Consider the following 24,146-nt stretch of genomic DNA (forward strand, 5'->3'; position numbering starts at 1 on the left):
ATGTGTAATCAAATTAACGTGTAATAATGTACAATCAAAAGTTAACAACTCTATGTAAATCATATTACCAGTTCCGCTATCTTTACAGTCGCTGAAGAAGTGGTACACGAAGTACCACGAAACGTCTGAGAATAATCTGTCATTCTTTAAGAAATTAAACTCCACGCAGGTATAAGTTCTCATTACCTAGCGAGAAACAGTTAAACTAATATCCCTACCTACCCGTAGTAACTAGTCTAAACTAAACGCAGCGCGACGTAAGAACTTTCAGTTCGCGCTATTTCCATTAGCCATCTGCCTATTCGCGGTAAAAAATTTTGAGACAGTTTTCCAGGTTCGCAGCCAACTATTTTTCTTACTCCCGTTTTGTGCTCTGATCGTATTTCGTGCATCTCAAGTTAGTATCTCCATCAGCCGTGGTGAAGCTACTATACTGCCAGCTGCGGCGGTGCGGGGAAAGACAAGGAGTAGGAGCTCCGGTGGCTTGTTTGGTATGCTTGATTAAAGATCACGTGGGTCGATTGGCAATTTGGCTGGGGAGGGGAACCAGAATTTGCAGTTATCTATCAAAGGACTGCCGTATAACCACCGCTTTGTTGAATTTTATTATACTGCACACTTTACTATGCAGTATAATAAAATGTCACAATCTGAAATTTTAAAAGAAAGAGCAGAATTAATTGAATTAAAGAGTACACAGTGGTTCTTAATGCAGATTAAGAACCACTATGCCAGATACGAAAGGTGACAGTAAAGAAGGGGTCGACTTATGATAAATACATGATTAGAACGAATTTTCGAGACAAAAAATAGAAATGGACTTATACTCCCAAATATACAGTATCCGCAGACACTGAAGACCGGTTGATCCAAAAAGACAAAACAAACTACAATTCAGATGGATGAGTCAAATGATATGTCGAATAAAACCATACGTTTTACTGATTCTGAAAGTTGCCCATGTATTGCACTACCTCTAATAATTAACGCTTCACTAATAGAGAAGACTATTGTTACTTTCAAAGTCAACTAGCTTTGAAACGGTGCCGTCTGCGTGGTGGTACTCACTGAGAATAAGTAATAATAGACTTCTCTATTAGTGAAACGTTACTTATTCGAGGTAGTGCAATACATGGCAACTCGTTGTGAAGGAAGAGAACAATATGAGATACAGACGCAACGATGCCTTTCACACTACTATCGTAGTTGTTCTTTAAGAGTTATCTACACCGATATTATATTTATTAATTAATTTACGTACCTCTTTATTTCATGCGTTGCAATATATTATTTTTCCATCCGTTCGGTATGTGGTCTTTGGACGCTTCTTTCACCACAGAAGAAATCCATTTTCTAAAAAGCTCAAATTTTTCGAATAATTGAGAGAAAGAACGAATAATTCGTTGAACTCAGTAAAGTTTTAAATTGTGAGTGACTAAAGAGCCAATCAAAATAACTGGGATTTAACCGCTCGTGCCCGGGCATGCAAGAATGTGAAATGATTAAATGTAAATTCCCATGGTTTTTTAGAAATATATTTTAAACTAATTTGATAAATAATGTCAATTATCGTAGGACGAAATATGGAAATTTTATGTCGACGAGTATAAAATATGATGAAATATGAAATTACAAACACGCTTCTTTAGGATCCTCAGACCATGTTACATGGTCTGAGGATCTAAGTTTCTGAGGACACACTAAGTTTCATGCCTTTATGTAAACGAAAAATGAATATGATAATACATAAAAATCCGAACCCTAGTTATCAGTTATTTTGGTGTAGCAGCAAAAATGAAAGAATTGCTATGAAGACGTAATGAAAATTGCCCATTGCTTTATCCACTTAGCATAACAGAAGTTTCCAAGGGAAACAACTAAGACATCCTCATACAATCACTATAAACTGTGAATTTTATCAAGGGTTGAAATTCGAATTTAATTCGCTACTCTAAGTTTCGTGTGAAGAAACGGAGGTCTAAGCATCCATAATTCACGCCGAAGTGAGTGAAATAATCTTTTAAAAGATTATTCCAATTAAGACACGAAGCAAAGTATTTTTGAAACGCAACAAAAAAAAAAAAAAAAAAAATTGCAAAACATGGCTATTCATAGATATCTTCCCTTATAAAGGAGTTCAATTTGAGGTCTCCAAGCGACTGTGACTACTATTTACAATTTGGGTGGTAAAATGTAGTAAACGCGTTTTATTTAAAAAAAAATAAATATATAAAAATCTAATAATCTCTGGGAAACAAGAAAATAATTACAAAATGTTTCCCTCGTTTTTAGATTTCTTAAGCCCAACAGATATTAGAAATACCACGGATTTTTTGCGACACTAATGAATGAATTAGTCTTCCTGGGTCATCCCACCACGTGCCCAAATAAGTTTGCAAACCTCATGACCTCTCCATTCAGGAAATATCCTCAATCTGAAGAAAATTTTATCCTCTGTGAGGGGAAGAAATATCACCCATTACAAGGAACTAGGGGAAGGTTACGGCATCCCTAAAATGTCTGACATTGGGTTCAAGGTTTTGCCCCTATATCTCACAGCGGTCGTAAATCCCCTCTAGTTGTAGAGTTCCATACATGCGTTGAACATGGGTGCCTAAAGCATCACATTTCCTCATCCATAGCTGTCCCTTTAAGTAAAGTTTTTCTTTTTGAATTTTAATATAAACACTATCCATTCACAAATAGCTGCCTCTTACCATAGGATCTAAGGAAATGAAACGTCACTTAAGTCAACTGGCAACAAAGCACTGGAATTACGAAACTGAAAAAATTGTAAATATTGAAATAAATAACTTTGTTCATCGTGTCAACCTGTTTATCAGCTTTCGGCTACACCAACGGATCTTTAGAAAACTCTAGGAGTTACTTTTCACAGGTAAAATCGATTTTGCAAAAGAGCCTAATTGTAAGACGTTAATAGAACTTAAGAGTAGAATTAAAAATGAAATAATTAAACAGAAGGAAACCATATATATATATATATATATAATAAACTATTTTGAATTGTAATATACAACAACACATTTACAAAACAACTTAGAATTAATAAAGACTGTTGTTGTTGATAAAAGCTTATTTCATGTGGTTTAATACAGGGTCGTCTGAGCCCCTGTCCCCCAGAGCCCGCTACTTGGAGCCTCTGTGTTGAGCTGGAATTACGAAACTGAAAAAATTGTTTTATATATGTTAAAAATACTATGCAGTGTAATACTATTACAAATTTCAAATATTTCCCCGGGAGAGGGGATATATTTTCTAAACACAATTTTTTATTACGATCTTTAAAAGCGTTAAAATATAAATGCATGTTTTTAGGCTAAGTGGACCCTCAACACAGGCCGCTGTAGCCAAATGGTCCGGCGTGACTTTGACTGACTGTCGTTCAAGCTCGCTTGACTACTAAATACCTGATGCCTCTTGTGTGCCCCTTTGACAGTATGGTCGTCCCGGAGTAAAACATAAAATTTATTTATTTTACCCTTTGGACAATCGTTAGAATAGCTAGCCCGTTTACTGTTTGCTAGAAGGCAGCCGTAGCCCAGTAGTCATCGCGAGGGTACTTAAGTACGCATGCTTTGAGTGACCGGGGTTCAAGCCCGTGACTGCTAAATACGGTACTGTTTCTCATATTCTCTGTTCGGAGTATAAACAGAATATTTATTTATTTGTTTTACTTTTGCCCCCCCCCCCTATAATTGGGGTCTCGAAACACGGGGTAGATCCATGCAGAAAAACTCTTTGAATATAGTGTACCGTGTACTTTGTTATAAAATCCATTCTCACTTTTAAAAATTAATAACTCAAGAACTGTAGATTGTACGAAAGTTTTTTTTTTTTTTCCATTGTAATCTATAAAATGTTTTTTTTAAACAACAAAAATTAATTCAAAATTTTACAAGCAGGCTAAGCGATTTATTCACCCAATAAACAAATTAGGTTTTGCATTCGTTACAAAAAGGAATGATCCTGAGATTAGAGAATTCGGGTGCTTTTTATGGTCTTAAGTCTCCGTCGTCAAGGTAAAAAAACTAAAAGTCCTAACTTCAGTAACAAAATCCAGTCAGCACTTTTAAGTAAATTTTATTACAAGAATAGTGAGAATGTTATTGCAGTAACTTAGAGCGTATTAAAGGCAAAAAACGTCTCGATCCCTTCTTGTTCCAGAAGAACCATATTAAATATTGTACGGAGTTTTGAAGAAGGCTACCTAACTACCTACCTACATAGCCTAGGAGCGGTCATCCGTTCGGTATCACAAGAAGTGATTCAGAGAATTGGTGAGGCAACAATAAACCTGATCAAGTTCGTTGAGATTACTTACCCAATGCTCGCCATGCGTGCTCTAGAAATTACAGGGAAACGTCTGCATCGATACAAGACTATCAAAAGCTATCGTGATTTCCCCGTGGATGATTGACAAGGCAGCGCAGGAGACAGAACGGTTATTTAACATCCTACGGACGGATGAAGCACACTTTCACCTTGATGGATATATATGGTAGGTACAAATTGTTAAATTTGGCCAAGAGAAAACCCTCATGTGCACGTTGGGGAATCGCTCCATCCATTAATTAAAGGTTGCAGTATGGTGTGAATTTACGTGAAACGCTTTTATTAGTTTCTTTACCATTAAGGTCATTTTGAAACATGGGCAATTAACAGCACACTATATCTATGCCTACTGCGGATCAAAATTATCCCATAGATTAATGAGTGCAGTTTACGTGGAAGAATAATAATTTTTATTTAGTGGTGCTATGCCCCCATACTGACAATAATGTCAAACAGCTCCCGGAAGTGCGAGTTATCAGTCACCATTTTCCACATCCCTGCCTTGCAAAATTGCCCGAGCTAACTCCGGAAGACTTTGTGGGGATATCTGAAACACCATGTTTACAGAGGTTTTTTCAATTCAATTCTCTTTCAGAACTGAAGGACGCAATCCATCGGGGATTAGTGAATATTCTATCGGAAATTTGGAGGACGTAATGCCCCGTCTTGACTGCATATTACAAAATAATTATTGCTAATTTACCTTCGTGTTATTTGTATAAATTAATCGCTTTATATGCCTCCTAGTGGTCAAAATTCGAACTAATTTCTTCATTGTTAAAAATAATTCCACCTATACTGATTACAATGCAGAAAATCATTCTTTCGATATACAACCAATAGTTTTCGAATTATTAATTTTTAAAAGTGGAAAAGGACTTTACAACCATCTTGTATTTCTAATTTTTTTGCAATGCAGGTCTCATCGTAAATAAATTCTTTTCCTTATAATAAATGTTCCAAATAAAATGCAAACAATTTACATTACATTATTAACCAGATAAATTGTTTTATCAGTGAGAAACTGTTTCTGCTTGATATCTAGTAAATAGAAAATAAGTTTAAAGTTATAGCATCAGTTTTGTTTTTCAGTTCAATAACAAGTGAGCTGATATTTCTAAAATCCTCTTAATTATTAATAGGATAAATTAAGTCATCAAACAGTTCTACGGAAAATACATCGAATTTTAAGCACACGTTCCTATTCCAAGTCTGATATTTTCAGTTGACTACTCCTAGGCAGCAGGAGTGCAGTAGCACACGCTCTTTGAGTAGACCGGGCTTCAATCGCCTCACTGGACCAGCGTGGAAGATTATGGTCCATTTCTCTCAGAATGAATCATTGAGGAGGCGTCAATCCTGCAGTGGATTGATAATGGTTGCAGTTTACTTTTTTTTTTTTTTTACTCCCAGGCATGGCCAAGCGCGTCATTAACTCAAGTTTCATTCCTGCAATATATATAAAGCACCTCCTTAGTTACCACCGGTTTCTTGCCACCTTTTCGAACCTGAAAATGGAATTGCGCGATTCACTTGTATGGTCAGTCGCTACCCCACGTTTCTTTTTAGTAATAGATCTCTGCAGAAAATTTAGGAAGTACATATATTCCGATGTAACAAAAGACGACTTCTGTTTTTTGTCTTTAAATTTTTTTCTTAACCACTAAGTTTATCTCCTTTTTAAATAATCTTTCACATCTCGCGTAGTGGTGTTTAAATAATCTTTCACATCTCGCGTAGTGGTGTATTAAGTAAGCTGTGCATGAGAAACCGTTTACTTTTTAATTCATTTCTGCTTTCTGTTAAAAGGTTTACATTGTGGCATTTTTATTACACTGCATAGTAAAGAAATCGGTAAGCATATTAGTACTCTCCCATTTAAAAGGTTTCGAAACCAAATCCTACAAGCACAATTGACGGCGTGACATTATTTTTCTTGATGCGTGTATACATGGAATACTTTGACGGGATTATGGTGATATTCTTGTATTTCCAATTTTGTGAACCCGTCTGCCTTGTGTTGTCGTCCCGGAGTATAAACAGAAATGTTTATTAAATTAAGGTTCTGTATTACATACAATATAACGTATGCGATATATATATCGCATACGTTATATGCGAATAAAAAAAAAAAACTTTTAGAAAGCAACGGTATATTTATATTAACTAGCAAGAATGTTTGATATAATGGCATTCAATACTATTGGTGTCGCTGATTAATAGTAGCAAGGTTTCTGTGTCTTTAATGTCTAGTTTAAAAGATTAAACTAGACATTAAAGTGAAGATACAACCAGGGCTCTCAGTGCATTAGACAGGAGATCACTATTTAAAAAATGAGTTGGAAAAATGGAAAGAAGCAAACGTGAAATCTTGCCTCAGGTTATTATGCTCGTCCCCAGCTATAAAGAAAAAAAAAAAAAAAAAAAAAGCATCTCGTTTACTTATGTGATAAGCAGGTCGTTGGATAGTGACTAATCCAGCTTGCGAGTGATTCTTAATGTTACTTGTGAAGGTGGTGTCCGCAGCTTTTACGTCAAAGTAAGGGACATAGTTCGGCCATAAGTTTTGATGTGTGCCGCTGGAGGTCAGTTCCATTGTATTCAATTCGAGAAAGTAGGCTAGTTATCAGTGAACGGAGACCCCACGCGGTCTACCAGCAATCTCACCTTCGCCTTGACAGCCTCTGCTCGTTGACCCTATCGGAGGTTGCTACGGCGACAGGCCTAAGTTCAAGCTCCCTCCTGCTGCGTTTGATGACCTCCCGTGGAGCGCCTGGCAACTAGAAAAGGAGAGATACTCACTTATCCAACCTTCTTGATTGCCATCAGAAAGTTTTAAAAGATTGAAAAATAAACTGGAAAAAATAAAAGGCGAAGTGCGACCTACCGAGGTATTCACTCGTGTTTGCTTCTTTCCATTTTTCAACTAATTTTTTTTTTAATCAGTGATCTTTTTACAGATATGACTTTTAAAGGCAAAGTAATTATAATTTTTAAAACTTCTGGATCAAATCACAACAAAAGATATACAATACAAGAATTACAACTGAGTATTATTGTTCGATTTCGTAAACGAAGAGGTTAGAATTCATTTGAGAGAGTTAGAGTTAATTTTATAATCTATGTCTGTTAAACTTGTGTGATTATGTGAAATATTTTATTGTACGCTTGCTCTTTTGTCTTTGTAAACCTCTAGCCTTGGCAGTCCTCGCATTCCACCACACGAAGCAGTCAGGAGATACCAACTCTTCTGTCTCCTCTCTCTCTCTTTACACCAACTCATCGATGTTTGTCAGTGCCATCGTGAGAAATTTTTGCGCCCTATGCAAGTCAAGCATTGGGCGCCCTTTTTAAATTAAATTAAAATTAAATAATCTGCAAGACAGCGGAGTGCCCCTATCCAAATGGCGCCGTAGGCATTTGCCTGGATGTCTACCATACCACGACGGCACTGATGTTTGTTATGAAATTATTGGTTCAGGTAACTTATAAGCACATTACAGTATGTTGTATCCACAGTTTTTCTTCTGTCCATGTATTTTTTCGGAATTATTCCTATCTGGTCGCCCCGCTTAGATGACTAAGCGACCCACTTTGTCTTTAACAACCATACCAAACCAACCACCATTCCCCCAATTTTTTTTTTTTTTAATTGGTATGGCACCACTGTATTTACCTCTGCTTTCTTTCTGATATGAAGTTACATACCAAGATTCCTCGTCCGGCATTAGACACTTTAAGGTCTCTTGTCTCCTCCTATTCTATGGTGACCTTGCGTTTAGTTTTTGAAGTACATGAAGACGTAATGCAGAAGAGATGGATGCAGTTTCACAATTATCTCCATTATAAGTTTGATATCGATAGTATCAAACCCATAATGGAAATAATGTCGAGCTCGAACTTGACCTCTATTGATACAACAGAGGATATATGGTGAGGAACCAAAGCAAAAATGCAGTTGAACAGTCTGCAAAGATTTTTCCCAGAAAATACTGCGTGTTTCAATAATCTCAACATCGACCCAGGTACATTATGCGCTTACAAAATATGCATGAAATAAATTTTTGGGAATGTGTATAGGTAGATTCAGATGTGAACTCTGAAGCAAGAAAAGATCAATCAACTTCCCTTCAGATGAGCGAAGAAACGTGTTATAAGTTGTTTAGCTTAATTTAATCTTGTATGCACCTACTTAGCAGGATTTTCTAAATTTGTGAAATTATTTTTCAGGCCTAACTATGTAAACACGCCCTCCAGCCAAAATCCGTTAAAGGGTGATCACATGATGGCGATAAATAAAGAGGGACGCGGTTAGCCCAAGTTACGACACCGAACCACTAATGTGTTCGAATCCCAACGCAAAAAAAAAAAATCGCGAAAGCCGCTTCGTTGGCCCTACTTCCCAAAAGATCGAAATGATTACTGAGACGTACAGTGACACCATCTAGTGTCGCTTCCAATAACTACCAACCACCGCTGGATGCAAAAACCAAAGCTAAACAGGTCCACCTTCATAGCTGAGTGAAGATGAGAAGTAGAAATACTGAACATATTGCATCGAGTGTGGTGCAGGATATAAAGTCACTTGCATTCAAGCCTTAGGTAGAGGGGTCGTTTCGAAAAGTTGGAGTCTCCAGAAAAAGGCAGTGGCGCCTTCACTCATATGGCTAGCACAAGAGAGCAAGGCCAATTAACTGGATGTGACCACTCAGGCAGGAATAAAAAGCCAAAACGAAGCACCAAAATGAATACGTTCTCATGTGGCATATTACAAAGTAACGAAGCTAGAGACCGACAAGACAATGTACAGGATGAAACTAGACACCAAGTGGTTGGAACGGTTCCCGACTGTTCCGGTCACCGAACGGCAAACCAGGTAAGGATCATAATCACGAAGAACCTGACAGCTCCTGCAACACTGGAAAAATAAATCAAACAGGATGTGAGCGATCAAGTACAAAGAAGAAAGAATAGGGCACAACAGAATCAGAACTGGAGGAGGAACAGCAAGTACAAGAACTACAACCCAGAGCAGCAAAGGTGGAAACATACGAGGTCATGATATCCATAATAGAAGATGGCCCTAGCAGAATTTGATGGAGTATACCCCACAAAAACCCACATTATACCGGAGCACAGGTCCAACAGAACCCTGTAGCAAGTCACAAATGATCTCAATCGGCGAATAATACCTGATTACCCAAACAACAGATACCATCTGCCAAGATGAACAGAAGACCAGAGTTGTTGTAGGGTTTTAAAAGCATCAGCGACTAAGACCATATTGCTCCGTGTATACTGTCTATGAATTGCATGTTTTCTGTTTTCGATTTTCTTTTTTGTTGGAAAAAAACCATGCTACCCTCGCCTGAGACAAACTAACTCAGCCACGTTGAGAAAAGGCCCTTAAAAATTCTTCCCGTCATCGACGGGACTCGAATTCAGTTCTTTTCCACCCTGTGTGGGGAGGATGGCGATGCTACCCACGAGGACAGAAATCGAGACAAAACAGAGAGAAAAACTCAAACACCAGGCACCATCAGCCTGAGAGAGAAAGCTACACCAGAAGATAGAACCAAGAGTGAAGATAGGCCAACTGATCCAGTATCAGTGGGGTAACAGAAGAAAGAAACTGTCACAAAAGTGAAGCCCATCCTCAAGAAAGACATCTCCAGCAAACACAAGAACTACAATCAGAGGACCGAAGGATACCTGGACACCAAGCAGAACCGCGTTGCACTCAGTAAGAGACTTCGCCGATATAGGGAGAGTGCCCTGAGGAAAACAGACAACTAGATATTTGATGAAAACCAGAGAGCCTTCTATAGGAACCTTCGGGAAGTTCTGGTGTAACCTTACAGCGGCAAAGTTAGCACCCATGTCTTCTGTATAGATCTAGAACGGAAGAAAACTAAGGATATACAAGAGATGACAGATTGGGAGAGTCAAGAGGAACAAGTATAACACTCCATTACTAAGTCCCAGGAATAGATAACATCCACAACCAATGGTACCAGAAGGTCAGCTGCACACACATGCACATAGCAGAATAGTTCTCGCAGATGATAAGGCACCCTGACACAATGCCAGTGTCTCCGACTCAAGGCATCACCTATCTGAAAACCAACGATAAAGGAACCACAAAGATGGCGAAGTACAGACCAGTCACTTGCTTTCCAACAAAGTACAAGATCCTGAACAGCTGTAAAACTAAGATATTAGACCACTTGGAGCCAGAACAACATGGCTGAGCAGCGGAAAGGATTTAAACAGATGAGCAAAGGATGCAAATAGCAACTGACCATTGATGAGGCAGTTATGAAGCAAGCCTACAAGAAGCACTGCAACCTGTAACAGCCTGCATCGACTACCACAAGGCCTTCAACTCCATGCCCTATAGCTGGCTAATAGAAACACTGAATACCTCCACTATCTCGTCCTTGATAGTGATCCTCCAATATCAAGGACGAGAACATCACAACCTAAAGGGGATTCTTCCAGGGAGATGCCCTGAGCCCATTATCGTTCTGTCTAACACTGAAGACTCCCACTGGTATAGCGCTTCCTCCGGTGGGTGCGGGGTTTGTGCAATATGGCACAAACAGGGAGCAAACCCACGAGCTAGTCGAGGTCTACCACAGTAGGACACTTCACCACGGGCCTACCTTCCCGTGGTGAAGACGAACATTGGGCAGACTTTCCAGATGATCGCCTTCCTGGTGACAAAGAGGCCAGAAACAACACAACACACATTTCTGGCATTTTACAGAGTTCTGTATCCATCACACCAAGGCGAAGATAAACTGACGTTCATGTGCCGTCCTACACAAGATAATATACATGTCTATCGCTCAACAACAGCAAATACGAATATACCTTAAAAGAAAGGAAGAAAAATATGTGCACTGTCTCTCTCACCTGATGTACATAGATGGCATCAAACTCCAACAGCTACTCGTGTTAGGTCCACTGTTGTTTTCTATATTTATCAATGATATTGATGAAGGTATATCAGGCTTTATGTCGAAGTTTGCAGATGATACAAAGGTTGGCAGGGTTGTTAATGACAGTAATGGCAGTGTGCTACTGCAACAGGATCTAGATAATTTGGGCAGATGGGCTAAGAAGTGGCAACTGAAGTTTAACCTTGACAAATGCAAAGTACTGCATATGGGTAGAAGTAACCCCAGAGAAACGTACCAACTGTGTGGTACTACACTTAAGGTGGTAGAAAATGAAAGAGACCTGGGAGTAATTGTGCAGGCAGATATGAAGTTTTCTGAGCAATGCAGACAGGCTGCCAGGGCAGGTCATGGGGTTTTGTCAATGATATATACGAATTTTGCTAGCAGGGAAAAGGAGGTGATTATGCCTCTGTATAAGGCAATGGTCAGGCCACGCCTTGAGTACTGCGTACAGGTCTGGAGGCCTCATTTTAGGAAGGATGTAGATTTACTTGAGCGTGTACAGAGAAGGGCAACAAGATTGGTGAGGGGAATGAAGGGATCCTCTTACCAAGAGAGGCTTGAGTTCTGCAAATTGCAGTGGCTGGAGACTAGGCACCTGCGCGGTGATCTGATTGAGGTGTATAAGGCCTTGAATGGGTTGAGCACGCTGAATTCTGATTGGATCCTTCCACTTGTTTAGATTACGAACCTAAGGGGGCATAAATTCAAATTAAGAAAAGACAGATGTAGAATAGATGTGCGGAAATTTGCCTTTAGCCAGCGGGTGGTTAATTGCTAGAACAAACTTCCATCTGTCGTTGTGGAAGTTGATAGTTTGAATAAATTTAAGGAGGAACTGCACAGGCATTTGGAGGGAATGGTGTGATTTTTTTTTTGGCTGATGCTGCATAAGCTCATACACTTGCTTTCTTGCATCAAATGCTACTACTACTACTCCAGATCGCAAGAGTTCAGCACTGAAATCAGGATGCAATTTGGCCTACACAAATGCAAGACCCATAGATTGCAACAAGGAATTCCAGTCGGCCGAAAGTACCAGCAGAAGACCGGTGAAAAGATTGAAGCAATGATAGAGCAAGATACCTGCAAATATCTGTGGATGATGCAAGCTCACCAGTTCGAACACAAGACGATCAAGGCCCACCTGGCTGAGAAATGACATCAGAGACTCAGGAGCCTGATAAAATCACAGCTGAATAGCGGGAACATAGTCACAGTCCTACTACTAACGCACTCCTTCGGAATCATAACTCGGACCAACTCCGAGCTGGAGGAGATTATGAGATCGACAAGGATAATAATGACCAAGAGCCGCCAACACCACCCGAAATCGGCCATCGAGACACTGGTCATATCTCGGGAGGGAGGAAGGAGCGGTTTGACTGATCTCACTGAACAAAAAAGGAAGGCCATTAAGAACCTGCAAAAATACGTCTAGGAAAAAAACGCTACACTCTCCCACGCCAAAAGAAAGATAGACAAACGGCTCACACCCTTAACAAGGAGATGGCAGACATTACAATGACCTCCATCATAGATGCCCTCGTGGGTAGCACAGTTGGTAGAATCGCCATCCTCCCCACACTGGGTGGAAAAGACCTGAGTTCGAGTCCCGTCGATGACGGGAAGAATTTTTATGGGCCTTTTCTCAACGTGACTGAGTTAGTCGGTATTGGGCGAGGGTAGTATGGTTTTCTCCAGGAAACTCGGGTTTTTCGTCCAATAAATAAAAAATCGACCATGGAACACACGCAATTTACACGGAGCAATATGGTCTTAGTCGCTAATGCTCTTAAAACCTTACTACTTAAAAAAAAATAATAATAAAAACTACATAGATAAGATGTCTTCCAACGCATTGCTCACGAGATAGAGAGACTTTTCCCCGAGACTGAAGGATTCCTACTTGCCATCCAAGTAACCAACACCAGGAACTTCATTGCCAAGAACCCCGGAGCGACAAATGACACTTGTCGATAATGCCACCTCGCCCCAGAAACAACCCAGCATATCACCGCGGGATGTAGGGTGATCACCAAGATGGAGTACACTAACATATGACCAGCTCGCCAGGATAATACATGAGAAACTAGAGCGAAAACATCAGTTGATAATAGAAAGTGTACCGTATTACGTGTATGAACTCCAGGCTGTACTAGAGACCCCTACTGGGACCGTGCCCTAAACACGAACAATACAATCCTGACATAACTCTCATCGGAAAGAAGGAAAAGGCTAACTACCTGATCGACATAGTTGTGCCCATAGCAACCTCCAGAACAGACTCAGGGGCGTATTCAGGGGTGGGCAGAAGGTGAATATGCTACCTTAACCAAAAATTTGAAATTACAAAAAAAGAACGCAGAAGGCGTCATATAAAAAAGAAAACTCAGAAACCTGGTCGCCATGCCTAACTGCACAGACCTAAGACAGGAGGTCCCAGAAATGTGGCATATGGAACAAGTAATGACCATTCCAATCATGGTGTCAACCATCGGCATGATCCAATGAGCCTCCATAAGAACCTTATGGCCTCGTTCCAGAAAGCAGCGATCCTAAAAACCTGTAAGAGAGTTCCTTGACTAATAACAGTTACCGGACATGACAACCACCCCTAGTAAGTGGTACCAGTACCCGTTGCGAATGGGAAATAATCCCATAAGGAAAAGAAAGAAATAATAATATCGCCACCCATGGTAATTCTACAATGAATATTCATTTCAACTGCATATTCATTCCAACTGCTAAAAAAAAGAAAAGCGTAACGTCATCTCTATATTTTATTCATGTGCTTATAAAAAATGTCACTTGTTAAAGTATAAACAGAATCTTGGTTGTTCAAATAGATTTGTTTTTACTTTCAATTATTCCTATTTTTATTGATTTCTCCCCCCCCCCCTTCGCAATTACCTTTGAAACCCCATGAAAAAAAAGTTAGGACCTCTGAATCGCTTTTCCCAAGCTGCATCCTCCCTACTACACCCAAAAGATATTTGTCGTTTCAATTTGTTCCCATAATGTTTGTTTAAAGCACTACTTGAAATTCAATCTTAGTAATAAGAAGCATACTAAGGGTTAGCTAGGATTTCCAATCTATATCCATACAGATTATGATTAATCATACAATCAACGGGTGGGGGGAAAGAATAATAAAAATAAATAGCATTTTCCTTATTTAAAGTTTAAAATTTATTTAAGAAAAACGTTAGATGCAATCAGTGTTGAGGACTTTTAGAAAATATTGGATTTTTTCCTCCCTCTCTTTTCTGCAGACTTGAGTTGTTCAGACATTTCCGAAGATATTCAGAAGGCAGGGAAACTGAGGGAGGGGATAATCAAAATTATTACGTTAAGTGTAGAGCACTTACCATTGGGGCTGTCGTCGTCGCCCTGCGCTGTGACCTTTTTCTCGACGATCTGAACATGTTTCTGACTACAGTAGTTATACAGTTTGTGATACCGTTGTAACGAACCGCTACTGTTGGCCAGGAGGTAATGCGCACCTTTCTCTAAGCCCTCGGCAACACCTTGACTCGACCCCTAAGACAAAGAAGAATACGAACATTATGAATTTCGGATCTTTCATTCAATTTAAAAGTAATTTTTACATTGAACATTTTTTACGTGCGATTGGATCAGGTTTCTGACCTAATCGCATTTGAAAACAAATTCATTGTCGCTGTTAAATAATGATATCTTATTATACATATAAAATACAAATATAAACTGATCCTAGTAGGGTCTTACAAAGCTGATTTTTACAAGTAAAATCAGCGTTTTTCTTTCTTCATTTCCTCCCTCCCAATTTTAATCTGTCCTCCCGCTGCTTTACAACAAAATAAATAATACATGTCCAAGTTGCTACTTGAATATTTAGAATAGTAGGAGAGACAGTCAGACAAGAAATGTTTTTACAGAATTTGACCCGAGATTCGTGACGTATCATGGCGACTTATACACGAATGCTCACAGGGATCGACAAAGTTAAAATTAAAGATTCTCTTTGTGTGTTTTGTTATTTTTTCGAAACTGATTTGTAATAACTGTGCTTTTCCACAGTCTTAAATTTTAAATGAAGTCCTTGGAATTCGATCGAATGTGCTTTCATTCCATTTTGTTAAGCCTTTCTTCATCGAAATATGCAAGTAACTGCTCGCCATTTGACATTAAATTACCCCGTAACCATCAGGCCTACTTATATTAGGATAATTTATGCATACTTTTATAAATATAAGGATGTTAAGTTTTTATTCGTTTTAACATTACCGCCACACTAAATTCCTAAATAAACTTCATAATAAACTCGGGGATAAAACTGTGAGATAAATAAGCTAATTCTTTAATCTTCATACAAATTACCTCAATTTATCTCATTTGAGCTGTTCTTTGCCCAGAATAGCTCAAATTCTCTTAACGTCAGCAATTTTATCAAATTAGCAATTAGATACGCTGGATTAACACTGATAGGTATAAAAGAAGGGAAACTGCAGCCATTATCAACCCACTGCAGATGGAAGCCTCCTCAACAATTCATGTTGAGGGAAATGGACCATAATCTGCCACGCTGGTCCAGTGCGGGTTGGCAGATCGACCGTATTTAGCAGTCAGGGGCTTGAACCCCGGTCTACTCAAGGAGTGTGTGCTACTCGCGCCCCTGACCACTCGGGTACGGAGGCCCTTTTCAAGTCTATACAGACTTGAAATTATTTAGAAGGTCAAACGTCTTGAAAAGTGTACACAAATTATTTATTGTGACGTGTGTACAGAAAAACAGTCGAACGGGCCCAGATTAATATTCTGACGAAATCCAGCCACTTTGATCGTGTTTGAAAGAAGAGTGCAGGAAAAGGGGGAAAAAGTATTAGTATTGACAAAATGATTAAACGAAAGAAAAAAAAAAAAAAAAAACTTACAGCCAAAAACACAGGGAAAGGGAGGGGGGACTTAAAACCTCCTTTTCCCATTCCTACCAACAATTTGTCCAAACTTTCTTTAAATTTATTTAAACTACCCACTTCTACAACACTAGGTAGAAATTTATTCTAACAATAGCTGAAATACACAGGTTACAGAATAGATATACGGAAGTTTGCTGAACGAAAATTTCTGCGTATATATTCTGCCACCATCCTTTTTAAATCTAAATTTATGCCATCTGAGAACGGGTTTTTATCAGGATTTTTAGTTTACATGACCCTTTTAAAGCCTTAAAAACTTCAATTGGGTACCACATAGATACGTAGGTTCCAGAAATTGTAGAAATTACTGAACCCCAGTCCTTGGTAAGAATATCTTTTTGTGTCCCCGAATAAATCTGTTCGTTTTTCTTCTTTCTTCTTGCTTTGCCGCAGCGCTTTTTCAACAGATCTACATCCTTCTTAAAATGAAACTTTCAAACCTGTATGCAGTATTCCAGATGTGCCTAACCATTGACTTATACAATGGACAAACTCCTTTTTGTTCCTGCTCGAAAAGTGTCTGTTTATTATTGGCAGAACTCCGTGGACTGTACCTTGAGTGTGGTAGCACCCAAATAGTATGTTATTCTGGAATTACTGCTACCCAAGTGCAGTACCTTGCATTTATCAACATTACCACTTTGTAATTTTCATACACTAACTGACAAATATACTAAAGCCTCGTGGCCTTAGTTGCCTCAGCGTAAAGAGAGCATTCTTAATATGAATGGGGAAGTTAAATGTGTACGGCGTGTTTACATTTTGTTATTGTACTCGTAACTTTATCGGAAAAGACCGTCTTTCTCGATAACTTTTTCACTAGGACTGACTAATGCAAGGGATGTTTTCTCTCTCTCAAAAAGTAATTTTATAAATTCGCTTTGTTGCTATGTCCTTAAAGTAAAAATTCATTTATCTAAATTAGAATTTCGTTGATTGTTGATTAGAAAGCGTATGCCCCGAGAATTAATAGTTCTCAATTCATTAATCAAAGGAGAAAAACCTGTCTTTATTTATTATTATTTTTTTTATATTAGGTGACTTGATTGTAAATTCATCCACTGCGGCTAATGTCCTTGTAGTAAACTACTCTACAATTAAGTTAGCAACAAATTAGTTCCACGTACTCGTATCGCATACAGTTATGTGGACTCGTGTAATATTATTTCACAAGTAGTCAAGTACTTCTTTCTCTTGATAATGTAGACGTCAGTAGCGATGATACGTTGCCAGAGGTTTCATGTGCCGTCTACGCGTCACTGAACAGGTAAGTTGTTGACAGTTACACAGTACTTTGGAATAAGTGAATCCGAGTTCTCTTACGCTTATTTTATTTTATTTATTTTTTTTTTTTTTTTTTGCGAACACTAAATATAAAAGAATTAAATAGAAAATCTGATATTCATTATTTATGACAATCATAAATTTAGTTTACTATTCTACTTTTGTTTTATCGTTTTTTATTCATTTTTCAGCTTTGTAAGAATTGATTTAAAAAAAAAAAAAAAGTAATACCTTTGCTAATCGAATGGAAACAAACAATAATTCACAATTAAGTAAATATACAGAGCGCAAGTTTACAAACACACATTAGGCCGCCGTAGCCTAGTGGTCAGGCGCGCGGGTGCATACGTACACGTGCCTTGAGTGACCAGGGTTCAAGCCCGTGACTGCTGAATACGGTTCTGTTTCTTGTATTCTGTGTATCTTGTAAACTCCTCTGACCGTTTGGTTGTCCCGGAGTATAAACAGAAAATTTATTTTTATTTATCTAGGCATCCCCGGTTATCAGTTTTCATGTAGTTTCACAGATTCTGTGAACGATTAAAAAATAATAATAAAAATTCAGAAAGTTCTCGAGTATGATCGGTTTAATAAAATGCATTATCCAACTGGAATGATAAGGGGTTTTCCAGCGGATGTAATAAGAACCGGCAATGCTTATACTCAATTTATTTCTTTATTATTTTTCCTTTTTTATTGTTGTTGAGGAGAAGAATAAAAAATTCCCTAACGGTCTCTCTCACATACACAGATAAAGCGCTGTTGTTGGAAAGTAGGTTTAATAGTGCAAGGATACTACTATGGTCAAACTAAGCCACCACAGAAAACATGCTCTTCATAAACTGTTTATAACTTGTAATCTTTTATGCACAGTTCGGAGCGCACCCAAACGCTGTTCCCAATCGTCACAAGTATCGATAATGTCATGTACATAATTGATTATTAAGAATAAAAATGTTTTATTAACATGCTTTCCGTTTGGTAAATTTTCCATTTTGATCCCTGATCTTGTGAGTTGCCAGCTGGAGAAAAAAATTCAATTAAAAAATTAAACACACTCCGAGTGTGACGTACTTATAAGCAGACCCAAGTCCCTTGTGACGTGAATTCCTTGCTGTGTCGTTCGACAGATTTCATTGGATACATGCGTCTGCTGTGTGTTGGAAATTTGAAAGTATGGAACCCTAGCTTTGGATGACATGACACGACACCTCTGAAATATCAATGATCTCAAGAGCAGCATGACCACCTGTCGTACATAAAGAAAGCCAAGAAAAGGAAAACAAACTGTTTTTGCAGAGCTAAGAGAATTCTGCACGGAGGCGTAAAATTAAAACCTCGGCTCATCCCCCTTCCCTTCTTCCAAAGCAGCTGTTTTTGCTTCATGCAGTAGTTCTGGCTCACACCCTCCTTCGAAAGTAGTAGAAATGCAAGTATCATAATGAATGAATAAGTACGATGTGTATTCATGGTAAGCTCAGTTATTAAAAATACAAATATTATTGTTATTTTGAATGGTAATGTAATAGCCATAAAAATTAAGATTTTTAATAACTTAACGTACCATGAATACAATACGAAAGTAATGATCGAACAGTAAGCAACACCAACTCTAGGTTCTCAGTAATAGATTTTAGTACGCTGTATTCAGCAATGATATCAAAGGACAATAAAATGAAATAACATGATTAAAACAAATTACCAGTATGAGTATCAAGAAATCCAAAAATTATACAAACTTACCATGCTGCACAGGTAGGCTAGGACGGCAACTTGAAGGAACCTATAAAAAATAATCTGTATAAATCTTCAGTAAATTCCAATGAAAAAGAGAGAAAATTGGTTTTAAATAAAATTGAGACGCATTACTGCGTTTTAGATATTTGATCACAGGAAATTTGTTCCCTCTGAAGTTCGTCGCCAAGAGCTCAGCACTAAGGCTTGGGTTCACTCGAAAAGAAACGCCGTTATCCACGGTTCAAACTAAGTTGCTAATAACTTTTTATACTGTGTCCTATCACCTGAAGGTGAATCCGCTATACATTGAAAAATCTACTGTTTCGAAAGGTTAATCAGTTCAGCGGGGTAAAGCACATAACGATTGTTATGAGTTCAAATGGAAGTTTGTCTTCCATACACCACTTAGACGAAATACATTATTCACACAATTAGTATATATTCGCTAATAGAGGCCACTGCCAGCTGATGAGATGAACGAGCTTTGAAACACGTGGGTTGCGAGAATGATAGAATTTAGTCTCTTCTGTTTCCAAAAGTTATTTCTTTCCTGTCCTCAAACGTTTTGCTTTCGTCTACACAAACCTTTTTGAGATTTGGAGTTTATCTCAAAATTAAAACAGTGCTGGCTCAGAATTTTAAATGTATAACGGTGTTTCCCATGCTCAAACATCTAACGCAGTAATGCATCACAAGTTCATTTGATTATATAGTATTACGATAAGTTTTAGCAAGTAACTCAAGACTTTTTTACTGGTAATGAATTTCTCTAGTTAGCATTCTTCACTTTTTCTTCCTCTGAGGGTTGGCGTAGTGACATAAAATTTATTAATGATTTACTGTGAAAACTAATTATTTACCATAAAGTGAAATAATTTATCATACCACATATAATTTTAATGCGCTTTATGCATACATCGATGCTGCTGTCTCTATAACTATTACTCAACTTTTTTTTATTACTCACGCAATAAAGTTTATATATATATATATTAAAAATCGCACTTCATTAAAAAGAAAAAAAAAAAAAAAACCGCACTTCATTAAAAAGAAAAAAAAAAAAAAAAAAAAACTATCTTTTGTTAAACTGCTTTTTCGAAAACGATGGTACGTCCCAGCACTTTTAACGATATTCTTTCTCTTTCTTTAGCGCACATACTAGTTATGACAAAGTTTGAGCGCCTTTTTAACGTAAGTAAACTTTGCACTTACGTACCTTTATAACACGTGGCCAAGCTTCACCTAAATAAAAAAAAAGAAATAATAAAAACTATCCGGAAGAAAGACAAATAACGCGCCAAAGAATGCAATACGCGTGAAAAATCTGATACTCTAAAGCTGGAATTTATGACGTCACTCTGACGTAACGTTGAGTGGCACATACGCTTTGGAATTGTTGCACGTGTTTGTTTAAAAAGCTGATCGCGATGAAAGAGGGTGGTAAATGTTAGGACAGTTTATCAGAGAAGAGGGGGGGGAAATGGATATCAGACACGGTACATTACCAGTGTGTTCTTCCTTTTTTTTTTTTTTTTATAATGAACTAGCGACTGATTTTTTATTATTATTATTTTTTATTATTTCAGTGGAAAACCTATTCTGGGTGAACTTTATCCCCGATAAGAATGCACGTGGTGAAAGCGATACCAACAACTTTATGAGTGCAAGTTTTTTGTCCTTTTACTGGGTAATCAAATAATAGCTCCTTGAACTAATATCGTAAAAGCTACAGCTATGGCAACAACAATGACATACAAGAAGCTAGAGCTGCGTGAAACACAAGAGGATTAAGTATTCTTATATAAACCTGATGGCGAAAGCTTTTCATAATTACACCCGGGTATTTGGATTATCGGTGGTGTGTAAAATGAAAGTAACCGACTTGTGTAGCCAGTGTGACTTTAGCTGAATAAACCTCCAGGGGAATAATAAGGCTTTATGAAAATAAAAAAGAACCAATGCTCCACTATTTTCTACAATCAGAATAGTAAATATTCAATTATATATATATATATATATATATTAAACAGCAGAAAAATATTTCGAAAGAATCTATGTAATTAATTGGGTATGAAAAGTAAGACGATCTTGGGGAAAAACAAAAAAAAAAACTACTTTGACTAGCATGACCTACCAATTCGCATAATCTAAATTTTTATGATAATTAGTATATCTGCTTCAAAAACAAAACTAATAACTCGCTAGGTTTCATTTGTTATGTCACTGAACGAGTTGTTTTATTATTATTTTATATATATATATATATATATTTTTTTTTTTAGTCACGTGACCCAATGATTGTCAATTCCTTTTCAGAAAAGCTACTGCGCTTAGTTTCCCATCAATCCCTTTGTGCGGGGTGGTGTCAGTGTAATGGCAAATTGCCAGCACAGGTATTCCAGCAGCTGTCGAGAGAAAATATAAAGCGAAATCAAAAATTGCTACCTACTATGAAGCAAGCAACTACGGATTTTAAAGTATACACACTTTCTTTATATATTACCTAATTCATTTAATGCTTAGACAATTCGCAAGTAACTTAACATAACCCGAAAGTTACGTTAGGTTTTTTATAATTAACCACCGGGAGTTTTATTTAGTTACTAATTAAGTTCTAATCACTTACCACTCAACCCACTTATCTTAGATACTTCTAATAAACCTCTTGAAAGGGAAGTACCAAATGGCTCTGCACTGGCTCACTCTTCATTATGAAATAAATACCACAATATGAAGACATACGTGCCTCATTATGTAGCTGAAACTAAATTCCGACGCAGTGATTGTACGTGGGAAACGTTCAAAGCAACTCCAAAGTGAACAATAATCATGGCTTTATTGGAACACAACCCATCAGAGACAGTTGTGTAAGCTAGTGAGAACAGTTTTGTAACTATTCTAGACGGCATGTGCACGGACAACTTTAGTATGGTACGTAAAGTGAAGATATTAGGGTCACCAGAAAATTAATTCATCTACCTGTGTATTATTATGTCTGTAAATTACGTGTCTGCTCGATATGCCTATTTCGCTGGACGAAAAACCCTAGTTTACAGGGAGAGGGGAAATCTTGCTGTGCAAGCCTGAGACTAACTCAGCCACTGAGTGAAAAAAAAAAAAAAAAAAAAGCCCATAAGAGTTCCTCGCGTCATTGACAGAACCGGGAATTTTGCACGCAGTGTGAGGAAACGATGATTATAACTACTGTGCTACACGCGCGGACAAGCATTGCATTGTGCATAGCCCCAGCAACCGCCAGGCACGTTTCACATCTGCGATGCATTCTTTAAAATCGAAGTACTGTATCGATAACTTGTTGCGGAATTAGACGTCATTCCTGTAAATGCTATTTTCTGCTGATTAAGTGTCATTGGGTAGCGCGATTGGTACAATCACTGTCCTCTCCATAGAGAGTAGAAAAGACTTTAGTTCGAATTCCGTACCAATGATGCGAGGAATTTATGGGTTTTTCACAACGTGGCTGAGTTAGTCTGACGAGGGTAGCATGCTTTTTTTTCTCTCGGAAAATTGGATTTTTCGTCCAGCAAATAGACTATAGATATATACGGCGCGATGTGGCCTAATGCGTCTAAAACCCTACAGCAAAAACAAACAAAAGTGTCATTAGACATTCCGAACTCACTGTGATACGTAGTCTAGGTCGTCTAAGGCAACTTAGACGTGCTCGATAGGATATAAGTCGACGAACGGGCAGGCTAATCCTTATGGACGATTATCTTTCAACATAATATCATTGACTAACTATATCATTCATTATGGTTGGGCGCTATCATGCATCAGAACGAACTCCTCGCCTACAGTACCAGAATAGGGAAGGAAGGTCGCTAGTTTCTATCTCCATACCTGCGTGCAGTTTCTGACGGCGTGAATACTATACGGCCACAGAGACTACTGCTATCCTATACCAGAAATCCACCTCCACTGAACTGACTGTTCCTGTACTTACACATTATTGTTTTCGGGTTTCTTTTCCTGGCTACACTAGGACCCGACGCGCATCCCACTGAAGATTGGGCATAGAATCATCTGTAATGAGCACAAGCCCCATTCCTCGTCAGAGTTGCTGGTGACACAAAGCCATGCTGCAATTTGGCGTTGACGGGCCAGTCTCCCAATGATTCTCCAAACAGCAAACTAGGACAAATCCGTCTGATATGGCATTTTCACACTTCACTACGATAATCGATAGGAATGTTCTCTTTTGCAGCTGTAGTCCACGAATTAGAGTCATAACATGGCGATTATTACTGGATTTGTATGCTTTCGTCATATTTGTTGAAGAACTTTTAAATTTTGTAATTTAAATCCACGTCGGTCAGTTAATGTGCTGTCATTGCAACCACAATGAAAGTCGATACGATAGACTATCCAGAAGATTGTGCAGTGATTCCCTAATCGTTTTTACTAGTGTATATAATATTTTATATGCAATAGTTCCAATGCTCACAGCGGAATGAACTTCTCTCATCATCACAAGTCGCTTTCGTATTTCACTACTTTCAAATAAATTCAAAATACAAAGGGTTAATCTGCCATTTATTTAAAACCGATACACTGTAATAACAGCCTGTTTCAGCACTTATTGGTTCCTTATCAGAGAGCAGATGATCTCTAGAGACCACCTGGATATCTGACAAAGCTTTTATATAAATGGCAAATTAACCATTGGCGTTTCCATTTGGCTAAAAGTAGCTCTATTACATGACAACTCGTGGTGAAGATTCTGCTGTGAGCATTCAGATCACTGCATTTACAGCCGCAAAAACACTAACATAAAGTCTTATTTAAAAACAAAAAATTGAAAGGAGGGACAAAATATTATTTG

At 38.0% G+C, this 24,146-nt stretch overlaps 1 protein-coding gene across 1 annotated transcript in view; it reads right to left on the reverse strand.

Annotated features, from left to right (window-relative positions):
• LOC150089669 (fibroblast growth factor 18-like) overlaps window positions 1-24,146 on the reverse strand; it is a 186,896-nt gene that overhangs the window by 24,700 nt on the left and 138,050 nt on the right. The window contains exons 2-3 of the mRNA XM_090368727.1: window positions 19,307-19,346; window positions 14,690-14,861 (exon numbers count right to left, since the gene is read on the reverse strand). Coding sequence (XP_090224853.1) covers window positions 14,690-14,861; window positions 19,307-19,346 — 212 coding nt within the window. The remainder of the gene's footprint in view (window positions 1-14,689; window positions 14,862-19,306; window positions 19,347-24,146) is intronic.

The sequence above is a fragment of the Mastigoproctus giganteus genome, chromosome 2, assembly GCF_048544385.1.
Source record: "Mastigoproctus giganteus isolate SK-2022 chromosome 2, ASM4854438v1, whole genome shotgun sequence".
Classification (NCBI taxonomy): Eukaryota; Metazoa; Arthropoda; class Arachnida; order Uropygi; family Thelyphonidae; genus Mastigoproctus; species Mastigoproctus giganteus.